This window comes from Canis lupus, chromosome 10 (genome assembly GCF_003254725.2).
Source record: "Canis lupus dingo isolate Sandy chromosome 10, ASM325472v2, whole genome shotgun sequence".
NCBI classification, from domain to species: Eukaryota; Metazoa; Chordata; class Mammalia; order Carnivora; family Canidae; genus Canis; species Canis lupus.
The window spans coordinates 21,300,651-21,324,285 of NC_064252.1; the positions used below are offsets into that span (position 1 = coordinate 21,300,651).

The 23,635-nt window shown below is 47.1% G+C and overlaps 1 protein-coding gene across 3 annotated transcripts in view; it reads right to left on the reverse strand.

Moving 5' to 3' along the window:
- FBLN1 (fibulin 1) overlaps positions 1-22,574 on the reverse strand; it is a 117,220-nt gene extending 94,646 nt beyond the window's left edge. For 2 of the 3 annotated variants that reach the window (XM_035696263.2, XM_035696265.2), the window contains exons 1-2: positions 22,534-22,574; positions 20,087-20,385 (exon numbers count right to left, since the gene is read on the reverse strand). In XM_035696263.2, the coding sequence (XP_035552156.1) occupies positions 20,087-20,385; positions 22,534-22,559 (325 nt within the window). In that variant the 5' untranslated portion in view covers positions 22,560-22,574. The remainder of the gene's footprint in view (positions 1-20,086; positions 20,386-22,533) is intronic. The other variant, XM_035696264.2, reaches the window with a different exon arrangement.
- Positions 22,575-23,635: the final 1,061 nt, after the last annotated feature.

Here is a 23,635-nt window from a genome sequence, read left to right on the forward strand (position 1 = left end):
ATTGAGCTACATTTAGTGTCCTGTGGAAAGGTGGGGAATGAATGAATGGGCCTAGCTCGTGTGTCTAATCAGACCAGCCCAGCGTGGCTTGGCCATGCCTGTGTCCCTCTGCTGGTGACCTGAGCCTCTGTGCCTGCCATCTGTTCCCACCTGTCGACTCCATGGCTCAAAGGCAGACTTAGCTAAGCTCTGGCAAGCCGTACACAGCGTGGCCTGGAGTCCTCAAACCATCCTGTGAGGTAAGAATATTGTGCCCACTTTACAGGTGGAGAAGCAGGGGCTCAGGAAGGCCACGGGCTCACCAGGTGCTGTGCAACCAGCCATAGGCCGAGCCTGCTGCTCCCCTCTCCCCGGCTCTCCAGGCTCTGAGTCCAGAGCTAAAGCACCAGAAAATGAATGGGAGACTCAGGTCAATATGGTTAATTGTCCCCCGCTTTTAAAAGAGTCTCAGTGAGGAGGAAGACAGGGGTCAGATGAAGCGTGGGGTTTTTCTGGAAGAGCAGGGATCACCTCGGGTGACTCAGAACGAATAGAGCCGAGGGGCGGTGGCCCATTTACAAGAACCTGGGACACTGCCGGGCAAGCAGACCTCAGGCAGAGCCACATCCCCAAGCCTTGTTTCCAAAACGATATTTTAAACAATTCCGTAAGCCACATTTTAATCACATTAAAGGAAATCAAAAGTACAGAGAAAAACAGACACTCCCACCACCCCAACCCATTAGGCTTATTTTTCACGTTCCTTTCCAGTTCTCGTTCATTTTATGGTGGATTTTTATAGTTGGAGTCATGGCATAGATATGATTGTATATTTAGGCTTTTCTCACATAAGTATGATAGGGGGGACAGAGGGAGATAGAGAATTATTTTTTTTAAAATATTATTTATTTTATAGAGAGAGGCAACACAAGGAGGGGAAGGGGCAGAGAGGGAGAGGGAGAGAGGGAATCCTCAACAGACTCCCCGCTGAGCTCCAAGCCCAATGCAGAGCCTGACAAGGGGCTTAATCCCAGGACCCCGAGATCATGACCTGAGCTGTAATCAAGAATCAGATGCTCAACCAACTGAGCTACCCAGATGCCCCAAGTATGATATTTTTTAAAAGGTAAATATGTGGATAAACTATGTAGGAGATATTTTCTTTCTATTTTTTAAAAATTAAAGTAAGTAGGTGCACCTGAATGGCTCAGTGGTGGAGCATCCGCCTTCGGCTCAGGGAGTGATCCTGGGGTCTTGGGATCAAGTCCCACATCGGGCTCCTGGTAGGGAGCCTGCTTCTCCCTCTGCCTGTGTCTCTGCCTCTCTCTCTGTGTCTCTCATGAACAAATAAATAAAATCTTTAAAAAAACTCACAAGACACAGAAAAGAGTGAAAAAAATAAAGAGAAAGCAGGGGCAAAGGATGCACTACCAGACTTGATGCAGATACTGAAACTAGACAACAGGATTGAAAATAACAATGCCAAAGGAAATAAAGAAAAATGTGGGCCAAATAACAAAAGGTAGATTTTCAACAACAGTGACAACATAAATGGAATCTTTAGAGAGGAAGAAGCAAATAAACAGGTGGACATTCTCAAGTTGAGATATTAAGTGTTTGATGGAAAGGCTTAACAATGGGTTAGGCACAGCACAACACAGGAGAGATGAACCAGTCAGTAAAAAGTATGTAAACCAAAACCTAGAAAGAAAGAATAGATTTTTAAAAATGCAAAGGTTAAAAGACTTATGGGATGAAGTCAAAAGGTCTAACATACATGTAATTGTAGCTCCAGAAAAAAAGGGAGGGGCAGAGCAATACTGAGATGATGGCCAAGGATTTCCCAAAAGCAAGGGGAAGAATCTTGTCAACCCCCAGGTTCAAGGAGCTCAGTTTACCCCAAACAGGAGAAGCACAAAGAAAAACCATATTCTAAGCACAGGATGGCCCAACTGTTGAAAAACAAACGTAAATAAAAATCTCAAAAGCAGCTTCGAGTGGGAGTAAGGGGAGGGGAAAAACGTTATCTTCCCAACAACCCCGAGCAGTGAGGATGGCCGAGGAAGGAGCAGTGGGGACATGAAGAATGCCCAGGCTCATCCCAGAAACACGAAGATGTGGTTGCTCCCAGAGGGGCTCACAGGCCGGAGTGAAGCAGAGGATTGCCGTCCCTAGAGATTTGTCCATGGCAGGTGGAGACGAGGAGAGGAGACAGGTGACCCAGTCTGGGGCTGTGCGGTCCCCCCACAGATGGGACATCCGACTGGAGTCCTGAAGAAGAGGTGAGAACCACCAACCGGAGAAACAGAGGACGTTCTAGAGAGAAGCCTCCCTGCCCCGGCTTCCGGACGGCCTCCAGCCCACCGCCCAGGGCCTCCCAGAAGGCAAGGTTCCTGTCCTTCAGGATTACCCCAGACTTCTCCTGGGAGTCAGTCGCCCCCCAGCAAGTCCTGACAGAGACAAGGGGAGTGGGGTGCAGACACTACCCAGGAACGTGGCAGCATCAGAGCTCTCTTCCTTCCCTCTCTGGAATCCCTCCCTTCAAGCAAAGCAGCTTTTTGGATTTTAAGGCCCTGTCTGCTCAGAGTTCCAAAAGTTATAGTTGAAAATGAAAGACAGGGATGCCTATGAGCAGGTCAGCGGTTGAGCATCAGCCTTTGGCTCAGGGCGCAATCCCGGAGTCCTGGGTTCGAGTCCCCATCGGGCTCCCTGCAAGGAGCCTGCTTCTCCCTCTGCCTGTGTCTCTGCCTCTCTGTGTGTGTGTCTCATGAATAAATAAAAATAAAGTCTTAAAAAAAAAGAAGAAAATGAAAGGCAGGGATGCCTGGATGGCTCAGTCAGTTAAGCAAGCATCCAATTCTTGGTTTCGGCTTAAAGTTGTGGGATGGAGCTCCTCGTCGGGCTCTGCGCCCTGTGCAGACTCTGCTTCAGATTTTCTCTCCCTCTCCCTCCCACTCACTCTCTCTCTCTCTCTCTCAAATAAACAAAATCTTAAAAAAAAAAAAAAAAATGAAAGGCAGTATGGTGTCCTTTGCCCAGAGGCATGGATCACACTCCATGGGGACCTGTCCATTTAACACACCTCTTGGTGTTGAACATTTTCAAAGAGTCCATTTTAGCCGATGTTGACTGAGCACCTAACGCTGTTGGACACTGAACTCGGGGCTGGAAATTAGGTAGAAACGAGTCCTGGGCCTGCCCTTGGGGGAAGATCCTTAATGAGAAACATTTGGGGGCCAACCATGGGGTAAACTGCTTTCAAGCCAATATGCTGTAATGCTATTTCTTTTTTTCCCCTAATGGGGTTAGCTTTAGAAGTGCATTTGGCAAGCACTTTTAACAACCTGCTCTGCTCCCAGCACATGTTCGTTACTGGCGTGCAAGAACATTGGAGCTGAGGCCATCCAAACACATGAGAAAATTGGGAGGTATACAGTCTCACAATTCTATGCCTAATCTCAAATGCCAGTTTCCCAGGTTTGAGTTTTAGCCATTTGAAGTCACAGGGGGGACATAGGCCAAACAAACAAACAAAAAAACAAGCCCAAAGCCAAAAATGGAAAAAAAATATGCGCATATATTAAAGGCCATCATCATCTATGGATGACTGAACCCTGGAATCGAATCTGAGACATCCCCCCAGAGAATGAGCGTATATTTTATGGCAGGTTTTATACATGCCTAATCTTTTTCTGCACACGAAAATCACTTTAATAAAACTTCCCCACACGCTCACATTCTAGAAAGCGAGCATCTGTTGGCAATTCTGAGATCTTATGACTTCCCTCTGAGCCAGGGAAAATGCGAAATATATTTTTTAAACGTTAATAGAAAAATGAAACAGCCCGTCCAGACACGACCCCTACTTTCGAGACCCGAGTCAGAATTTGTTCATGGTGATCCACAATTCGTAAGACTTTAGAGCCGATCAAAAAAAAAAAAGAAATCGTTTCAAAGTAGTGACATCGCCTCTGAGACCCCAAGGGAGGGGCCAGGCTGCCAGTGTGACCTCTGTGCTATCCCAGAACCTCCCAACCTCCCTTGAAAAACACCGCACAGTTAACCACTCAGTGATCGAGGGTGTTTGGGAAAGAACTGGCTTTCCCACATGAGCCGCTACGCTATCCCTGGGTTTGACGCTGCTCCCTTCGGGCGACAAGCTTGTTTTTTATTTTGACAATTTCGAATGGAGAGATTGTCAGCACATACGATAGATTTCCTTGCCTTTAAAAACGGAGTGTGAGCCTATTTCATTATGTTTCTCTTTGATCGTTTCTGGTCCTGATGATGACGGGACACAGTCGTCTGTCTTCAAGAGCAGGGCTGTGGGGACACAGGGTGGCTCAGTGGTTTAGCCCCTGCCTTTGGCCCAGGGCGTGATCCTGGGGTCCTGGGATCGAGTCCCGCATGGGGCTCCCTGCATGGAGCCTGCTTCTTCCTCTGCCTGTGTCTCTGCCTCTCTCTGTGTGTCTCTCGTGAACAAAAATAAAATAATAAAAAGAGAGAGAGAGAGCAGGGCTGTGTCTGGCTCATCCCTGAGCACCCAGCACATGGGATCCCCACGGACAGACAGACACACACTAAGGGTTTGCTGATTGACTCTTTCCAGGAGTGAAACTCAGAAGAAGATGGAGAGAGGGGGAGAGGGGCCCCAGCAGTCTTGGACCAATGACCCCAAGTTCTGTGAACGCCCCTCAGTGGATCTGCTCCCCCAAACACTTGGGGGTGTGGAACGGAGGCATCAGGACAACCCAGAACTCCAGCTCCTGCACACGCCTGGCCCGCTAGCCACAAAATGCGGCCCAAACACCGCGTGTTGCCAGCGGGACTCCTACCGGGACCTGTATCAGAGAGAACGGGAGCAGGTGTTACCCAGCCGCCCGAACCTTGGGACAAGTAGCTACACCTTTGCTGGGCAGCGGCTGCATGAAGCCAGGATGTCCCTCTCTTTTGGTTTAAAACATGCTAATGCTTTATTGGAACTTTGTGATCTCAGGGCCCTAAGAGAGAGAGAGGAGTGAGGCAGAGAAACAGGGTGAGACAGTGCAAAGAAGGCAATAGACAGAGCCATGTGTACACATTTTTAATTTCTGAGTATGACTCAGGGTTCGCAAAGCGCTCTCTCTTCTCGTCTCCAAGTCTTAGCAAAACTGGAACTAGAATTGCTTATAGGGGTTGCAAACCAAAGGTCTGCAGCCAAGATCCACAAAGAAGTTTTCTTTAAAAGTTTGAATTTGGGGTGGAGCTCCCGGGTGGCTCAGTTGGGGAAGCGTCTGCTTTCAGGTCAGGTCGTGATCCCGGGGTCCTGGGATCAAGCCCCACGTTGGGCTCCCTGCTTGGTGAGGAGCTTGTTTCTCCCTCTCCCCGCCCCTGCTTGTTCTCTCTCTCTCTCTCAAATGAATAAATGAAATATTTTAAAAGCATATAAAATTAAAAGTTTGAACTCGAATGCTTTGCTTTCTAGCCACAGACCCCACCACTCCCTATTACAGACTCGGCTGCTCCACCTGTTGATCTCACTGGTGCAGACTGGAAGCCATTCCAATTTGTAACCATTGATCCAGAAGCAAAATTCATTCATTCTGCATGTGCTGAGTACGTACTGTATCGGTAGAGGGACCGATGGTTAGAGGGGAGATTCAAAGATTAACAAAACATTTGAGATAAAAATGACACCTATTGCTCACAAACTCCGAAAACAGAGAAGGGAATACTTCTCAACCCGTTTTAAAAGGCCAACATCACTCTCTTGCTGAAACCAGACAAGAATCATAGAAGAAAAGGAAATTGCAGCTGGGCATCCCATGAATACAGACATAAATAATCCTTCACAAGATATGTCAAATCACATCCAGCAGGGTATCAAAAGGGTAACACATCGGGGCGCCTGATGGCTCAGTGGGTGGAGCAGTCCACTTCTGATCTTGGGATTGTGAGTTCAAGCCCCACAATGGATGTCAAGATTACTTAAATGATAAAAAAAAAAATTTACTTAAATGAAGACATTATAAAAGAAGAAGCCCCACCTGGGGCTCTACCCTGAGGGTATGGAGCCTCCTTAGGATTCTCTCTCTCCCTCTGCCCCTCCGTCCTTCTAAATAAAAAAATAAAAAAAAAGAAGGACAATACATCATGACCAAGTTGGAGTTATCATGGAAATGCAGTGTATGTTTAACATCTAAAAACTAATCAGTATAATTCACCAAATGACATAAATTATATAATTGTTCATATATATATGTATACACACACACACACACACACAAAGCATTTCACAAATTCAATGTCTATTCATGATAAAAAGTTTCAGCAAACTCAGGATGGAAAGGAGCCCCTCAATCTGTTAAAGGTCCTCCATACAGATTGACATGCTCAGTGAATGCACAAGGTCATCCAGGTTATTCCAGTTTGGGCCACTAAGAGTAAAGGTGCTACAAACATTGGGGTACCAGAGTTTGTGTGAACGTAAATCTTCATTTCTCTGGGATAAATACCCAGGAAGACAATTGCTTGCGGGAGTGCATATGGTAGTTGAATATTTAATTTTTAAACAAAATGCCAAATGATTTTCCAGACTGGTGATATCATTTTACGTTCCCATTAGCCATGTACAAGTATGCAGTTTCTGCACATCCTCACCAGCAGTTGGTGTTGTCATTATTTTTGTTGTTTTTTTAGTCATTTTCATAGCTGCATACTGAACCATCTCACTATGGTTTTCATCTGTGTTTTTCTGATGACTAAGGATATCGACCATCTTTTCATATGCCTAGTTGTTTTATGTATATTTTCTTTGATGAAATGTTTCTTCATTTTCTAATTGAATTGTTTGGAGTTTGTTCATTGTTGAGGTGGTTTTGTTTTGGTTTGGTTTTGGAGATTTCCTGATATCTTCTATATACTAGTCCTTGTTGGATATGTGGTTTGCAAATATTTCTTCCTAGTCTGTAGCTTGTCTTCTTATCTTTTTAACAGGATGTTTCACAGAGCAAAACTTTTACATTTTAATGAGTCAAATTTATGAACGTCCCCTTTACTGAATAACGCTGTGGATGTCACTTCTGAGAACTCTTTGCCTAGTCCCAGATCACAAAGATTTTTCTCCCATGCATTTTTCTAAAAGTTTTACACTTTATTTATTTTTTAAAGATTTCATTTATTTATTCATGAGAGACACAGAGAGAGAGAGAGAGAGAGAGGCAGAGACACAGGCAGAGGGAGAAGCAGGCTCAATGCAGGGAGCCAGATGCGGGACTCGATCCCGGGTCTCCAGGGTCACAACCTGGGCCAAAGGTGGCTCTAAACCGCTGAGCCACCCGGGCTGCCCAGTTTTACACTTTAATTCCAGTCCTGAAACCAACAGTACCCTATGTGTTACCTAACTAGAATTTAAAGAAAAATTTCGGGAAAAAAATTTTAAAGTTTTACGTTTCACACATAAGTTTGTGGTCCATTTTGAGTTAATTTTTTAATGGATGGGAAACCTAGGTTGATGTTTGTTTGTTTGTTTGTTTGTTTGCTGAGAGATGGACATCTGGGTGGCTCAGTGGTTGAGCATTTGCCTTTGGCTTAGGGAGTGATCCCAGGATCCAGGATCGAGTTCCACATTGGGCTCCCTGCGTGGAGCCTGCTTCTCTCTCTGTGTGTCTCTCATGAATAAAAGAATAAAATGTTAAAAAAATAATTTGCTGATGGATGTCCAGCTGCTTCAGCATCGTTTGTAGAAAAGGCTATCTCTCCTCTATGGGATTCTTTTATGCCTTTACCAAAAGTCAGTTGGACATAATCGAATGGGTCTATTTCTAGGCTCTTTATTCTGTTCTGTTGATCTATGTGTCTTTGCCTCTGTTGATAAAATAGTTTCAATTGCTTTAACTGTAGAATAAGTCTTCAAACTGGGTATGTGGATTCTCCCTCACTTTATTCTTCCCTTTCAAAACTGTTTTCTCTATTCGAGTTTCTTTATTTTTCCCTATAGATTTTGGAACAATCTTGTCTGTATCTATAAATTGTCTATATCTTGTTGGGGTTTTAAAAGGAATTGCATTAAACATGTATGTCCGTTTGGAGAGAATTGACGTCATTACTGTGTTGTGTCTTCCAATCCATGAACAAGGTATGTCTCTACATTTACTTAACTCTTATGTAATTTATTTCATCAGCATTATATAAATTTCATCCTGTATATGTTCTACTAGGTGTATACCTATGTATTCCATATTTTTGAGTGGTTATAAATGATACTATATTTTTAGTTTTGGCGTTCACATATTCATTGCTAATACACAGGAAAAATAGATTTCTGTGTATTTATCTTGTATTCTGAGATACTGCTGAACTCACTTATTAGTGCTAGGGTTTTTGTTTTTTGTTTTTTGTTTTTGCAGATTTCTTGGAATTTTTCTTGCAAATTATGCCATTTGTGAATAGGGACAGTATTATTTTTTCTTTTCCAATCTGTAATGTTCTTTATTCCTTTTCTTGCTTTAATATACTGGCTAGAACTTCCAATATCATGGTGAGTGAGAATGGTAAGAGCAGACCTTGCCTTGTTCCCGACTTTAGGGGGGAAGCATTCAGTCTGGTACCATTAAGTTTGAGGTTAGCTGCAGGGTTTTTGTAGATGCTCTTCATCAAGTTGAGGAAACCCCTCTCTATTTCTTTTTTCTGAGAGTTCTTTCATGAATGGGGTTGAATTTTGTCATATGCTTTTTCAGCATCAGTTGATATGATCATATTATTTTTCTTCTTTAGCTCATTAGTTTGTGCATTGATTGATTCTGAAATATTGAACCAGATTTCATTTCTGAAATAAACTCCATGTGTTATAAACCCCATGTGTCATGGTGTATAATTCTTTTTATATTGCTAAATTCTACTTACTTAGGGATATTTCGTTAGGGATGTTTGTATCTAAATTCATGAAGGATATTTGGTCCATAATTATTTTGTTTCTTTTTTTTTTATTGTCCTTTACCTTGTTTTGATATCAGTATAATACTAACTTCAAAAAAGCAAATTTGAGGTGTTCCTCCTTCTATTTCCTGGAAGAGACTGTGTAGAATTAATGTTAATTCTTCTTCTTTTTTCTTTTTTTTTGTAAAGATTTTATTTATATATTCATGAGAGACACACAGAGAGAGGCAGAGACACAGGCAGAGGGAGAAGCAGGCTCCCTGCAGGGAACCCGATGTGGGACTCAATCCCAGGATCCCTGGGTCACTCCCTGAGCCAAAGGCAGATGCTCAACCACTGAGCCACCCAGGCGTCCCGTTAATTCTTCTTTAAACATTTGGTAGTATTTTTCAGTAAAACTATCTGGGTCTGGAAAGTTCTTTCTTTCTTTTTTTTTTTTTTTTACGAATTTTAAAACAATGAATTCATTTTTCTTAATAGTTATAGGGCTGTCCAAATGATCTGTTTCATATTGAGGATTTGTGATTAGTATGTGTTTTTGGAGAAGATGGCCCCTTTCATCTAATGTGTCAAATTTACTTGTGTACAGTTGTTCATATATTTCCCTTATTAACCCTTAAAAGCAGGTTCTGGAGTGATAGTCTCTATTACATTCCAGATGTTGGCAACTTGTATATTCTCTGTAATTTGTCAGTTTTACTGAGTTATTTTATTTTCTCAAAGAACCAACTCTTTGTTTTATAGATTTTTCTCTGCTTAAATTTTTTTCTTCTGTCTTCTGATTTCTGATCTTTATTATTTCCTTACGTCTGCTTTCTTTGGGTTTATTTTTTTCTCTTCCTCTTATAGATTCTTGAGGTGGAATCCTAGATTATTGATTCAAGGTTATTCCTCTTTACTAACATATGCATATAGTGCTATAAATTTCCCTCTCGGCACTGCTTTAGCTGTTTCTCTCACATTTTGATATATTTTTATTTTAATTCAGCTCAATGTATTTTTTTTTACTTCCCTTGAGACTTCCTTTTTGACCTATGGATTATTTAGAAGCATGTTGTTTCCTTTCCAAGTGTCTGGAGATTTTCCTTTTAGCTTTTGGTCATTGGTTTCCAGTTGGCTTCCATTGTGATTAGAGAACACACCGTATGGCTTCAATTCTTTTAATTTTTTTGAGGTCTGTGTTATGGCCCAGGATATATGGTCTGTCTTGTTGCATGTTTCCTGGCAATTAAAAGAATGTGTGTCCTGCTTTTGCTGGGTAGGCTGTTCTATAAATGTTGTTTAGCTCCTGTTGGTCAGTTGTGTCATTGAGTTCTGTATCTCTGTTGATATTTTGTCTGGCTATTCTATCAATCATTAAGGAGGCATGTTGAAGTCCCCAAATATATAAATGTAGATTTATCTATTTCTTTTCTCAATCTTATCCATTTTTCTTTCACATATTTTGCAACTCTGTTATTGCACATTCAGAATTGGTGTCTCTTGTTGTTGGATCTGTCCTTTTATCATCATATAATCCCTATCTCCAGTAATTTGCTTTGCTCTGAAATCTACTTCATCTGATATTATTAATACAGCCATCTGGGGGATCCCTGGGTGGCTCAGTGGTTTGGCACCTGCCTTTGGCCCAGGGAGCGATCCTGAGGTCCTGGGATCAAGTCCCGCATTGGGGTCCCTGCAGGGAGCCTGCTTCTCCCTTTGCCTGGCTCTGCCTCTCTCTCTCTATGTCTATCGTGAATAAATAAAATCTTTAAAAAAAATACAGCCATCTGCTTTCCTTGATTAATATTTACAGGATCTTTCTCTACCCTTTTGATTCTAACCTGCCTTTACCATTGTGAGTTTCTTGTGGACAGCATATAGTTAGGTCATTTAAAAAAATCCATTATGCTGAGGTGCCTGGGTGACCCTCTGACTCTTGATTTTGGCTGGAGTTGTGGACTTGGGGTAGTGAGATTGAGCTCTGCATTGAGCCCTGCTTTGGGCTCTGAGATCAGTGTGGAGTCTGATTGGGATTCTTTCCCTCAACTTGTCCTTCAACCTCTGCTCCCTACTCCCCGCAATCTCTCTCTCTCTCTCAAATAATAAAATTAAAAAAAATTTTTTAATCCACTCTGCTACTCTCATCTTTTAATTGCCTATTTCTGTCCATTAGTGGTCTTCACATGGTAAATGACCATTTACATTTAATCTAATTACTGACATATTAGGGCTTATGTCTCCCTTTTGTTTTTCTTTTATATTTGTTCTATTTTTTTTTTCATTTCTCTGTTTCCCCCCATCATCCTGTGAGTTACTTGAATATTTTTTTGGTTACATTTTCATTTGTTTATCATGTTTTTTAATATATTGCTTTGTATAACTGTTTCTGTAGTTGCTTTAGGTATTACATCATATATACATAGCTCATCACAATCTATATTGGTATCACTTCACTTTGATCAGAATGAAGTGTAGAAATTGTACCTTCCTTCAGGTTCCTTTACTCTCTCTCTCATTTATAGTTGTTTTAAATATTCCCTCTACATATATTTGAAACCACATTAGCCAGTTTTTGCTTCAGTGTCAAACATAATTTAGAAAACTCAAGAGGAGAAGGAACACTCATCGTATTTTCCCATCCCTTTGCTTGCTTTCCCGGTGTTAGAAGGTTCTTCATTTTCTTGTTTCCTTTCGGTTTAGAAAACTTCCTTTAGCAATTATTTTAGGATAGTTTGGCTGAGAAAAATTCCTCTTAGTTTTTCTTCGTCTGATAATGTCTTGGTTTCTCTTTCATTTCAAGAATATGTTCCCTGTGTACAGAATTCTGAATTTTTCCTTTCGGTCCTGTTAAATATCATGTCACTTTCTTCTGGCCTTTGTGATTTCTGATGAGGAGTCTGCTGTTGTTGGAATGGTTTCCCCTATAGGTAGAATGTCCTTTTCCTCCTGCTTCTTTCAAGAATTTTGTCTTTGTCTTTACTTTTCAGAATTTTGACTATGATGTGTCTTGGTGTGTATTTCTTTAAATTTATCATATTTGGAATTCGCTCACCTTATTGAAGCTATAGTTTATGTTTCTTGCCAAATTTGGGAACTTTTCAGTTATTATTTCTACCCCACCCTCTTTCTCTTCCCCTTCCAAGACTCTTATGTAACAGTATTTGATCTTTGTTATAATCCCATGGATCACTGGGGCTCTGTTCATTCCCGCCCCCCTCCAATCTGTTCTCCCTCAGTTGTCCAAATCAGATGATTTGGACCTCACAGATTCTTTCCTTCATCTATCTCCTATTTCTTTGCTGAGACTTGCTATTTTTCATTTGCCTTGAGCATACTCATAATTGCTTGCTGAAGCATTTTTATCAATAGGTGCTTTGCAATCTTAGCCAGATTATGTAACACCTCTGCCATCTCAGGGTTGATATCTATTTTTTTAAAACATTTTATTTATTTATTCATGAGAGACACAGAAAGAGAGGCAGAGACATAGGCAGAGAGAGAGGCAGGCTCCCCGTGGGGAACCCGATGCAAGACTCAATCCCAGGACTCCAGGATCACGCCCTGACCCAAAGGCAGATGCCCAACCACTGAGCCACCCAGGTGCCCCTGGTTGGTATCTATTTATTGTCTTTTTTCATTCTATTTGAGATCTTTCTGGTTCTTGGTATGATGAGTGATTTTCAAGTGAAACCTGGGCATTCTCATATTACGTATGCAATTCTGGGTCTTATTTAAACCTTCTGTTTCAGCTGGCTTTCTCTCATACCATTCTGGCCAGGGAAGCAGGGGCCCTGCCTCATTATTGCCAGGTGGAGATAGACATCCTCGTTTTCCACTCAGCCTTCATTGATACCCAAGGTGGAGGCTTCCCATCCCCTCTGGGGGGTTGGGTAGGCGTTCTGGCTCCCTGTTGAGCCTCCCCTGAAATCTCCCTGGCTGGGACGGATAGAGAGGCTTTGTTACCTCTCTGCACCTGGAGCCCGGGTTGGGGTAAGGGGAGGGTGACCTGTTACTATTGGGACATGGTGAAGGTCCTAACTCTACTTGGCCTCCTCTGACAAAAGCCACATGGGGAGGAGGAAAAATGCTTTTGGCCCTGCCGAGGTGGGGTAGACGTTGAGACTGACACCACAGGAGAGGGGCCTCGTTACCAGCTGGCAGGGATGGCAGTCCTGGCTCCCCACTCGGCCCTCTCTGACACCAGCCCAGTGGGGATGTTGAGGCCCCTCATTGCAGCCTGGGGTGGGTGTGTGCGCAATGCCATGTTTTCTTCTGTGCGCTTAGCTAAAATAGGGCAGTTTTTGTCTAAAAGTTTTCTGTCTTGCTGGGTTGCCTCTTCTCGGTCCTTTGGCTAGAGAGAACAGGCTTTTGTTGGGCTTCTGGTTGCCTGTGCCTGCTGGCATTTCCAGATGGCAGCTTCCTCGGCTCCAAGTCTAGGATACGGCAAAAGAGAACGCAGGGAACTCACCACCCGTGTTGTTTCTTGGGTCTTGAGGCCCCTTGTCGGCTTTCCTGCTTCTTTCCATTGTTTAGAATCATCTTGTATAAAATGTTCAGTTTTTAACTGAACATTACTTTTAGTACTTAGTGGGAGGAATAAGGAAAAGCATATCTACTCCATCTTCCCAGAAGCAGAAAAGCCTGTGTGCTATTTTTGCAACTTCCTGTGACTCTATGACTATTTCAAAAGAAAAGGTTAAAAAGAAATTTTAACATAGGTGTCTCACCAATTTCTTCAAGTACCAGAATCTAGGAAAGTTTTGTTTTTTTTTTTTAACTCTAAAAGAAGAAAACTATCCATCGATTGAAGTTGATGTGTGATAAATTCCAAAGGACAGCAGCCCAGAGGAAGAGGCAAGCATGGGACCAACTTTGGCGGGAGTGGGTTTACCAAGGCAACGGGACCGTGAACAGCACCGGCAGTGCCCAGGGAGACAGGGCCGGGCAGGCAGCTCAGGACAGACCTGTGGGTGGTGTCTCTGAAGATTATGAAGCACTTTTTGGGGCACTTGGGTGGCTCAGTTGGGTGTCAGCCTTTGGCTCAAGTCATGATCCCTGTGTTCTGGGGTTAAGCCCCAGGTCCGGCTCCCTGCTCAGTGGGGAGTCTGCTTCTCTCTCTCTCCCTGCTCATGTGCTCTCTCTCTTTCTCCCTCTCAAATAAATAATAAAATAAAAATCTTAAAAAAAAAAAAGATTATGGGGACACCTGGGTGGCTCAGTGGTTAAGCGTCTGCCTTCGGCTCAGGGTGTGATCCTGGGATCCAGGATCGAGTTCCATATCAGGCTCCTTGCAGGGAGCCTGCTTCTCCCTCTGCCTGTGTCTCTGCCTCTCTGTGTCTCTCATAAATAAATAAATAAATAAATAAATAAATAAATAAATAAATAAATAAAATCTTTTAAAAATAAAATAAAGATTATAAAGCACTCTTCAATCAAAAGGCATTGCTACTGCTAACCCAGTGGGGGTCCTTGAGTGCCTGCCTTTGATTCTGAGGTGAGCACCAGCCCAGGAGGTACACAAGCATAGCACGAGAGCTGGAAGTGCCCATGGGTGCCACCTGCCCACCCCTCCTTTACAGCAGGAAGCGAGGTCCCAGCTGCAGCCACAGCGAGGCTGATGGCAGTGGGCCCGGGGAAGGCCGTCTGGCTGCCCGGGAGAGGGGACCAAAGGAGAGGCCTACGGCGGAGGCCCAGCTGGCCAGCCGGACTCCAGGCTAGAGGAGATGGGAGCATCTGGAAAACATCACTCACTTTGACCAATCAGTGTTTTTAAAAGCCAAACAAAGCCACAGTGAGCACAGCCGGCTTTTCTCCCCCCTTCCAAGTAGAACAGCACATCTGGGTGTTTCATCTGACTTCACAGTTGTTTGCTGCCATGGATCCCCTGGGGACCGCATGAGCCTCTTGCAGTCGGACACATTCACCCATGTTTAACTCCAGAAAGTGGCCTGATATCCCGAAAACAAATTAACACCTGCTTTAGGAAAACCGGATGGGTATTTCTGTGTTTCCATTGTTAGTGCATGGAAGGGCACCAGTGCGTGGAAGGGCACAGTGCAGGTAGAAAAAAAGCTTCTGCCTCCACAAGGAGGCCATTCGACATGGGAACCACTCCCTCTTCCTCACAGCACCCCCTTCCTGGGGGTCCCTTCTGTGACCCTCCCTCCCCTGGGGCTTCTCCTGTCCCACTGGCTACGGGTGGGACCTGGGTTGGGTTTTGGATCCTCTCTCTTCCCTGCCCACTCTCTCTCCTGAGTCCATGCTTCCTCTCCTGCAGATCCAGTTACCATCTCTTTGTCCCTCACTCCCAGATTCACAGCTCAGACCAAGCCCTTCCCTCTGAACCTAGACATACACATGCAACACCTCCTCTGGGATGTGCCCGGGATCTCAGGACCCACCACTGACTGAGGACAGTGAACACAGAGAAGCTGCAAGACGTCCCTGGACAACTGCTTGTGGTCGGAGCTCAGGGCCCAGAAGAAGGAAGGAGGGAGCTGTTCTTGGAAAAGATCAAAACCATTACTCCTGACATAGGTATTGAAAGATGAAGAAGAGGCGTTTGGCAGGTAGACCAGATGGAGAGGGATAGTCTGGCGGACAGACGGTCTATACCAAGGTTCAGAGGTATGACAGGGTTTTCTGAGTGCCACTGGGGCAGTGTGGGTGCGGGGGCCCCAGGACACTTGGCTGCACTGATGCCCAGAAGGGCAGAGACAGTCATGGAGTCAGATTTGTGTTTTTAATAGAACCTTGGACCCACGGTTCTGTACTCTCCAATAACAACCTCGGTGTCCCCATCCGGTAAATGGAAATAATAACACAACCTACCTCCTAGGATGGTGGCACAGGCTAAACAAGATTGTGTGCCTGGCACACTGTAAGAGCAGGACAACACAACCTATTTCCTTGTGTCTCTGTTGTCATTTGTCAGGCCCTGAGGCCGAAGGGCAGGTCCTGGGATGCCTGGGTGGCTCAGTGGTTGAGCGTCTGCCTCCAGCCCAGAGCATGATCCCAGGGTCCCAGGATCGAGTCCTGCATCGGGCTCCCCACAGGGAGCCTGCTTCTCCCTCTGCCTGTGTCTCTGCCTCTCTCTGTGTGTCTCTCATGAATAAATAAATAAAATCAATAAAATAAAATTAAAAAGGGCAGGTTCTGGAAGACGTGGCTGTGCTCTTGTGATTGACAGCTGCCTTGTTCAGGGAAGTCAGCACTGCACGGTGCAAAGCTGTTGACTGCACACAGATGCCAGGCTGAGGGTGCGTGGTGGCCCGGATGCCACCCTCTGCAAGCTGGCAAAGGACTACGCCCGTCCAGGGAGCAGGCAATTTTTCCCAACTTACCAAGCTCTGTGTTGGGAGTAGGACCTGGGGGCTTCTTCTAATTGACAACTGTAGTCCCGGGGCCCCTGGGAACAGCGAGGGCAACTTCATTGTCCCTTCCATTTGGTCTGAGGGCCAGAAGCCAGGAGGACTTCTCACCGTGGTGTTGGTGGGGTGCGGGACCACTGGGAGAGAGAGGGCCACTCCCTCGAGCCCCAGGACAGGGCCCCCTCCATGGAGGGCACTTCCAGGAGCAGTTAGATGCCCCGTGGAATTCCACGTTAAAATAAGGTCCTTAGACCTTTGGGAGCGAGTGCCCACGTGAGCGTCTGTCTCTCCAGCTCTACCTGACTGTTGTGTTCAATACAGAACTTAGAGCCAAATAAACCTGCATTCGATCTCAGTGTCCCCACACCCCCCGCAGCTGTGGCTTGACACCCAGGGTTTGGTTTTGTCCTCTAGAACCTGGTGCAACAGTGACCGCTGCTCCCGTCACGCACGGCGGACAGGAGCCCCAAGTGACCAAAAGCGCAGATGGTGACCAGCACAGTGCCTGGCACACAGCAGCCGCGCCAGGAACTCCAGCAACACCTCTCCACCCCAGGCGGGGAAAACATGCACCAGTACTTTCCACTGACACCGCTAGAAGGTTGCGATCTGGCCAGAGGTTTATTTTAATTAGCTAACAGCAGGAAAAGTTGATTCAGGAATGCAAGTGCTTGATGATTTCCCCAGGTGGCAGGACAAAATATCGAATGGCAAAAACAAACTGACAAACATTCTTGAGGAGAAAGAGAGAGAGAGAGAGAGAGAGAGAGAGAGAGAGAGAGAGAGAGAGAGAGAGTCCTGTTAATGGCACTGCCTAAATATAGCAAAGTGTATTTTTGTAGAACACAAAAATGGTGCCCGAGCCGTGCAGGAAAATACGGCTTCTTCCCAAATTTTCCGTCCAGCTCTTTCTTGAATCCAGCCGGGCAGCCACTTCTGGAAGCATCCAGCTGAGGAGCGTCGGCCTCATGAACCTGGGTGCTAGGCACCTAGCGGGTGGAGAGACAGGGCTCGGCAAGTTTCCGTCCCTTCTCAAAAAATCCAGTATAGCAGCCCAACTGCAAATTCTCAGTTCCATGGGGCTTGTCTCAGTCTGTGTGTTTGTTTGTTTTAGATTTTATTTATTTATTCACGAGACACACAGGGAGAGAGACAGAGACACAGGCAGAGGGAGAAGCAGGGCCCCTGCAGGGAGCCCAATGAGGGACTTGATCCCAGGACCCCGGGGTCAGGCCCTGAGCTGAAGGCAGATGCTCCACCACTGAGCCACCCAGGCACCCCCCGGTGAGCACAACCCCACGAAGGGCCCACAGAGACAGGATCTGGTCCGAGGCACGCAGACGACCGGGAGGCCCCTAATTGGGACCAGGTGAGCGGAGGCGTCCGCGGGGAGTCAGCCTGGCCTCTGACAGCAGCATTCCCCCCGAATTCCTTCGCTCTGATTTCGACACAGGCCATCACAACACCATGCAGAACCAATTAGGCCGTGCTCCGCAGAGGAGGCCAGGGCTCCGGTTGAGGCGGCTACAAGTGGGCGCCTTAGGAGCCCCTCCAGCTCCCCCCGCGGTTCTGTGACCCGCCCGGGCCCGGAGCCCACGCCTGCCTTCCCGAAGGAAAACCACACGTCGTTGATCATGAGTTCACTGAAACGGGCGAATGATCCCGTGGATGTTCGACAAATTGGTGACTGCAACGCAGGCCGCTCCTGGGAGCTGCCGGGGGACGGGGCCCCCGGAAAGGGGGGGGGTCTGTGTACGTTAGAGGAACAGAGAGTGAAGCCTCCCCCCCCCACCCCAGATAGCTGTTTGCAGCTCCCTGAGGGCCAAGGGAGGTGCTGGGGGCAGAGGGCAGGGCTTGGGGCAATGGGAGCTGTCGGGGGAGGAGGCTGGCGTCAGATCAGAGGATGCATCCCTGTGATCTTCTCAGCGAACCTCTCTCTCGAGGGCAGACTTAGGATGCTCACAGGCACGATGGGGGAAGCTAGCCCAGGCCTTCACGGGGAGGGGGGGGAGCGAGCGAGTGCTCCACACATTGAGCTTGGATAGGGTGGGCGCAGAGGCACCGCTGCCCTTGCGGTCCTCCTGGCCCTCCGCCTGCCCGCCCCCAGGTCTTAGCTCTACCAACCGAGGGCACAACCGTGGGCCAGCGACGTCGATGACCAGGGCCTCAGTTTCTCACCCGCAGATGGGCGGGGGCATGGCGTAGAGCTCACAGGCTGTTGTCGGGATTACACGGGATAATCCAGGCTGAGGGTGAAGTAGGGACTCAGCGAGCCTCAACTATTGTCCCGATTCTGCTTGACAAAACCCGCACGGAGCTCTTCTTCCTAGTTTTACCTTTCAGGGCAGACTGGTTGGGGAGCTATCTTAGGGAGGTAGGGTCTTTGCATTCACCCAGCAAATATTTATTCCCTGGCTGCCTTCTAGGAACAAAGCAAATCATACAAATCTGTTACTCATCAGAGCTCCTGGAGGCTGCAGCGAGCAAGCCTCGAGGCACCGGGGAGATGCTCGCCCAGACCCCGGCAGCCCACCCCAGGTGAGAGGTGGTGAGGGACAGAGATCACCCTGGGCAGAGTGGTCTCTGTCCCCTCTCGTGATTCGAAAGCACAAAACCCAAGTGAAAGGCCATGGTGTTCGGAGAGGGGCCGTGGGGGAGCTTGTGGCTGGGCCTACCTGTCGACCGCTCAGCTCGGCCCATCCACCGTCTTGCTAAAGCTAACTGGCTTCCCCAGCCCACAGGCATCGGCCCAACCTCTTGGCCTCCTCAGGGCTCAAGGTTCTTCTCAAGCTGGTTCTGCCTGCCTCTGGTCCCTCTTTCTAGAAACTTTCCTTTCAGTCTTCCTACCTATACATCCTTCACCCATCTGGGTCATCTCCGCGTCCTGGGTCCCGCTCAGCGTAGGTGCCAGAGTCCTGCCACCAGACCATCAATTCCATCATCTAGGATGCAGCACACAGGAAGGAGGAAGAGGCACAGTCTCACAGGGGGGTGGGGGTGTCCTGCTCTCAGGGCCATTCCTGGAAGCTCCCTTCCATCCTTACACTAAATTCTATATAAGAGTATATTGTTGTTGTTGTTCTTTACATTTTTCTCAGAAGGTGGAATTCAAGTGGAGACATCGAAAGATTCAGGTCTCGAAAAAAGCCACAGCCAAGTGGGATCTGGATTCTTCCAAAGATCCCTTCGGCTGGAGGGGCGGGGAGCAAGCTGTCGGAGGTGGGCAAGAGGAGGCTGATGTAATGGTCCAGATTCTGCAAGATGACCCACACACACACACACCAGGACAGGAGCCAAGGGGATGGAGAAGAGGGGACCGGCGCTTGGTTGACGTGGATGTGACATGGGTGGTGGAGGGGCAGATCAGGAGAGAGTCCTAGATCTCCTGCCCAGGACCAGGACCAGCGGGTGCCTTTCTCCAACGTGGGATTGGCAGATAGAAGAGCAGATCTGGGGGGAATGATGATCCAGTTCGGACACACTGAGTCTGAGGTGCCTATGGGACATCTGAGTGGAGATTTCTAGTAGCAGAAAAAGAAGCTCAGAGCAGAAGTGGGGGCTAGAGGTTTTATTTGCACTCCAGGACATTTCCTACCAGCTGGGGGACACCTTCCCCCAAGGCGCCTCACCCCAGTCTTCCGGATGCCTGGAGACAGGAGGAGGCAGGAGACCCGAGTATTGCAACATCCTGAGGTGATTTATAGGGAAAACGTCTTGTGTGTTTGTTTCTCAGCACTGCCTTCCAAGAGCGAATCTAAAACCCCACATTCTGATCCTCAGTGTAATTTCCAGTCATTCCCACCGACAACATTTGGTTCTTATTACCGAAAGATACTCACACAGATGTAGCATTAGAATCTTGGCTCTGATGGGTGAAGAAAACAAGATAATCGAGAGTCTTGCAGCAACCCTCAGACATTTACGATTCCAAGAAATGGTTGTTGGATCACGCCTCCAGAATGGCCATTTTCGGTGAGATTCTGCGTGGAAGACAGCCAGCCACTCGGGAAATTTCAGCCGGTCTGTCTGAGCTTGTACCCGGAGGCCCCTCGACGGTGAGTCCCGTAGGGACAAGGGCCTGGGCATTGTCTCTTGGCGTCCCCAGCCAGGCACACGGACAGTACTCCCTGAGGACCTGCTGACCGAGAAAAGGAACAACTGAGCCTCACAAGTCAGGACAAGCTAGTTTTTCTCATTTGACATTTCCTTCCAAAGGTTTCAAGGGCTTCTTAAAAGGAGAGGTGGCTTCTCTGAGACAGAGATGGAAAAGTGTTTACAGAGTTTTGAAATTGGATGGAGAACTTTCTCCTTGCCTTGGTCAAAATCTATAATATTCAATGATTTGGGCCCTTTCATTATACGTTATACATTACTGGTATAGCGCTCGCTCACGAACCCTGGATATCCCCCAGCGTATTTTTAAGGATTTATTTTTATTTTAGGGAGAGAGTGAGAGCGAGTGCAAGAGCTGGGGGAGGGGCAGTAGGAGAGACTCTCAAGCAGACCCCCTCCTGAGCGTGGAGCCCAGCGTGGGGCTCGATCCCAGGACCCTGAGATCATGACCTGAGCTGAAACCAAGAGTCTGACACTTAACCAACCGAGCCACCCAGGCGCCTTCCCATCCTCTTTTTCAAAGATTTATTTATTTTTATTTGAGAGAGAGAGAGAGAGAGACACTAGTCAAGTATATCCTTACATAATAATAGCTAACATTTATGACGTTTATCCTATGTGCCAAGCACTTTAGTGACCCATCTCTTTTAGTTCCCACAATTCTGGGCCAATGATATGCTTATTATCTCTATTTTATAGATGTGGAAACGGGCCTTGGAAGGTCATTTTTCCAAGGGCACATGGGTTGCAAGAGGCAGAGCTGCTATTTGAGCCCCAGGAATGTGACTCTGCAGCCCACGTACCCACAGTTTCCGACTGCTTCTGTGTGCCAATGATAAGCCACAGGTGGTGGGATGACGCCTCCAGGGACATTCATCCGCTTACTCCTCTTGGCAACTCTGACAGATAGGTCAGTGCTATGATCCCATTTTGCAGCTGGGGAAACTGAGCCTCGCAGAGATAAAGCCACTTGTGTGAAGTCACGTGAAATGACAGAGCCTGAACCCGCATCCAAGGGACAGCAGTGTGCACCTTTGTCTTCCCACAGGCCCCAGGTCTCCACACTGGACCCCATGACTTCACAGGGGTCCTGTCACACAACAGGTGTCTCCATCCAGCTCCCCCAGGGTGTGCAGGCTGACGGGGGAGGGCCTCAGCCCCGGGAACCCCCAGGACCCTCTGGGGCCCCAGTGCAATTGTGGACGAGCCAGGCATGGCTCAGGGAGCCCTGGAGAGAAGCAAAAGAAATCCGGCTATGGGGATGCTGGGTGGCTCAGCAGTTGAGAGTCTGCCTTCAGCTCTGGGAGTGATCCTGGAGACACGGGATCGAGTCCCACATGGGGCTCCCTGCATGGAGCCTGCTTCTCCCTCTGCCTGTGTCTCTGCCTCTCTGTGTGTGTGTGTGTGTGTCTCATAAATAAATAAATAAATAAATAAATAAATAAATAAATAAATAAATAAATATATAAATAAAATCTTAAAGAAAGAAAGAAAGAAAACGGGCTAGTGTAGCTAATTCTGCACCGAGGAAACCCCTAACCAAACACCGATGCCTTCCTATGTCAGTGGGGACACCTCCCCACCCCGTCTCATGCACGCTTCCATATGGAAGGAATCAGGAGTCTGATTGAATTCTGTCCCCCTTCTGGGGCTTGCTTGCCTGGCGGGACTGAGTCAAGATCAGGAAAACCTCTCTCTTCCCCAGTGATGCTTCTGTGACCACACAGCTCCGTGACCCCCTGACCCCAGGACCTACCCCTTAGCCTGCCAACTTGCAGCCCAGGAGAGAGAACTGGGCCCCAAGAGCCTCAAGTCATCTGGGATGCTGCCAGCTGTGGGGCAAGCCCCGGAGCCCATTCTTGCCTGGTAGTCAATGGATCCAGGAGTGACGGGATCCTGCATGGACCCCTGCCTGGACCAGCCAAGCAAGCAGGCTTTTCTCCAATTCAGGATGGAGAGCAGGTCTCTGCCTGTGTCGCTGCCTTTCTCTGTGTGTCTCTCATGGGTAAATAAATAAAATCTTAAAAAAAAAATAAAAAGAAGCAGATAACCTTCCCCATGTCTGCAGCATTATCTGGCTCCAGGCCACCATCACCCCCACTTGGATAATTCCTGTGGGCTCCCCTCCTGTCCTCTGCTTCATCTCTGTTTCCTTCCCACACACCAGTCTTACCGCAGCAGCCAGAGTTGTCTCCACATGCAAGTCAAATTGCACCATGCTCAAAATCCTCCAAATCACCAGTCTTACTCCCAGGGAACATTAAAATCCTTGCAAAGGCCTGTAGGCTCCTCCCTTCTCCCTTTCCCCCCACTCCTACACTGACTCAGCTCCAGCCACACTAGCCTCCTAGAACTCCCAAGCGTTGTCCCTCCCCAGGACCTTTGCATCTGATGTCCCCTCTGTCTGGAGAGGCTTTGGCCCTCATGCCCTCAGCTTCTCATTTCTACATCTCCTCCTCGCCAAAGCTTTCCCTGGCATAGTGGACACTGGGATGCATGGCCCAGGTTCCTCTTCAGGAATGGAAGACCTGATCCCTGGCTGCTCTTGCCCCCTTCGAGAATTGCCTCAGCTGAGGAAGGCCACGTCTCCTTCCAGGGGCAGGCTTGTCCAACAGCTGATCCACACAAAGTATAAAGGCCTAATTTTAGACGTTTCTGAAGGCTCGTCCATGTCCCGAGCTCCATGTGGGGCTGGCTGATGTCTTTGTCGGGCCTTGTCACAGCTCAGCTTCTCCCCCTGCCCAATCCTGTCTTCTCCCCCTCCTTCCACACATACTGATCCCAACCGCCCAGCCTGAGTAACCCCTGTGCACTAATGTCCTCATCAGTCTGCTTCCCAGGGCATCAGTGACACCAGGCACCCTACCGAAAAGTACAGAATGCCTCCTCAAACACATGCTCACTAACCCCCTTTCTCCGCTCATTAGTGCTCATCCCTACCCTCACTCACACATTTACTTGTTCATCTTATTCATTGTCCGTCCTCCCGCCCAAATGTGAGCCCCACAAGGACAGGCCTATGTGTTCTTTTGTTTTAATTTCACTGCTTAGGACAATATCTAGCACTATTAGCACCCCCTCAAAGTTTGTTGAATGAATGAGTGACAGGCCGTGCTGTCCTTGACTTGCGGACTCTGACACTGTGAGTCAGTGTAATTAGTTTGGGGAACCTGATTTCCAGATCTTGACAACTTGCTACCAGTAAATCCCATTTTGCTGCACTCCGGATTGTGTGGGTCCCGATTCTCACCCTTCTCATCTGACCACCTGAGGAG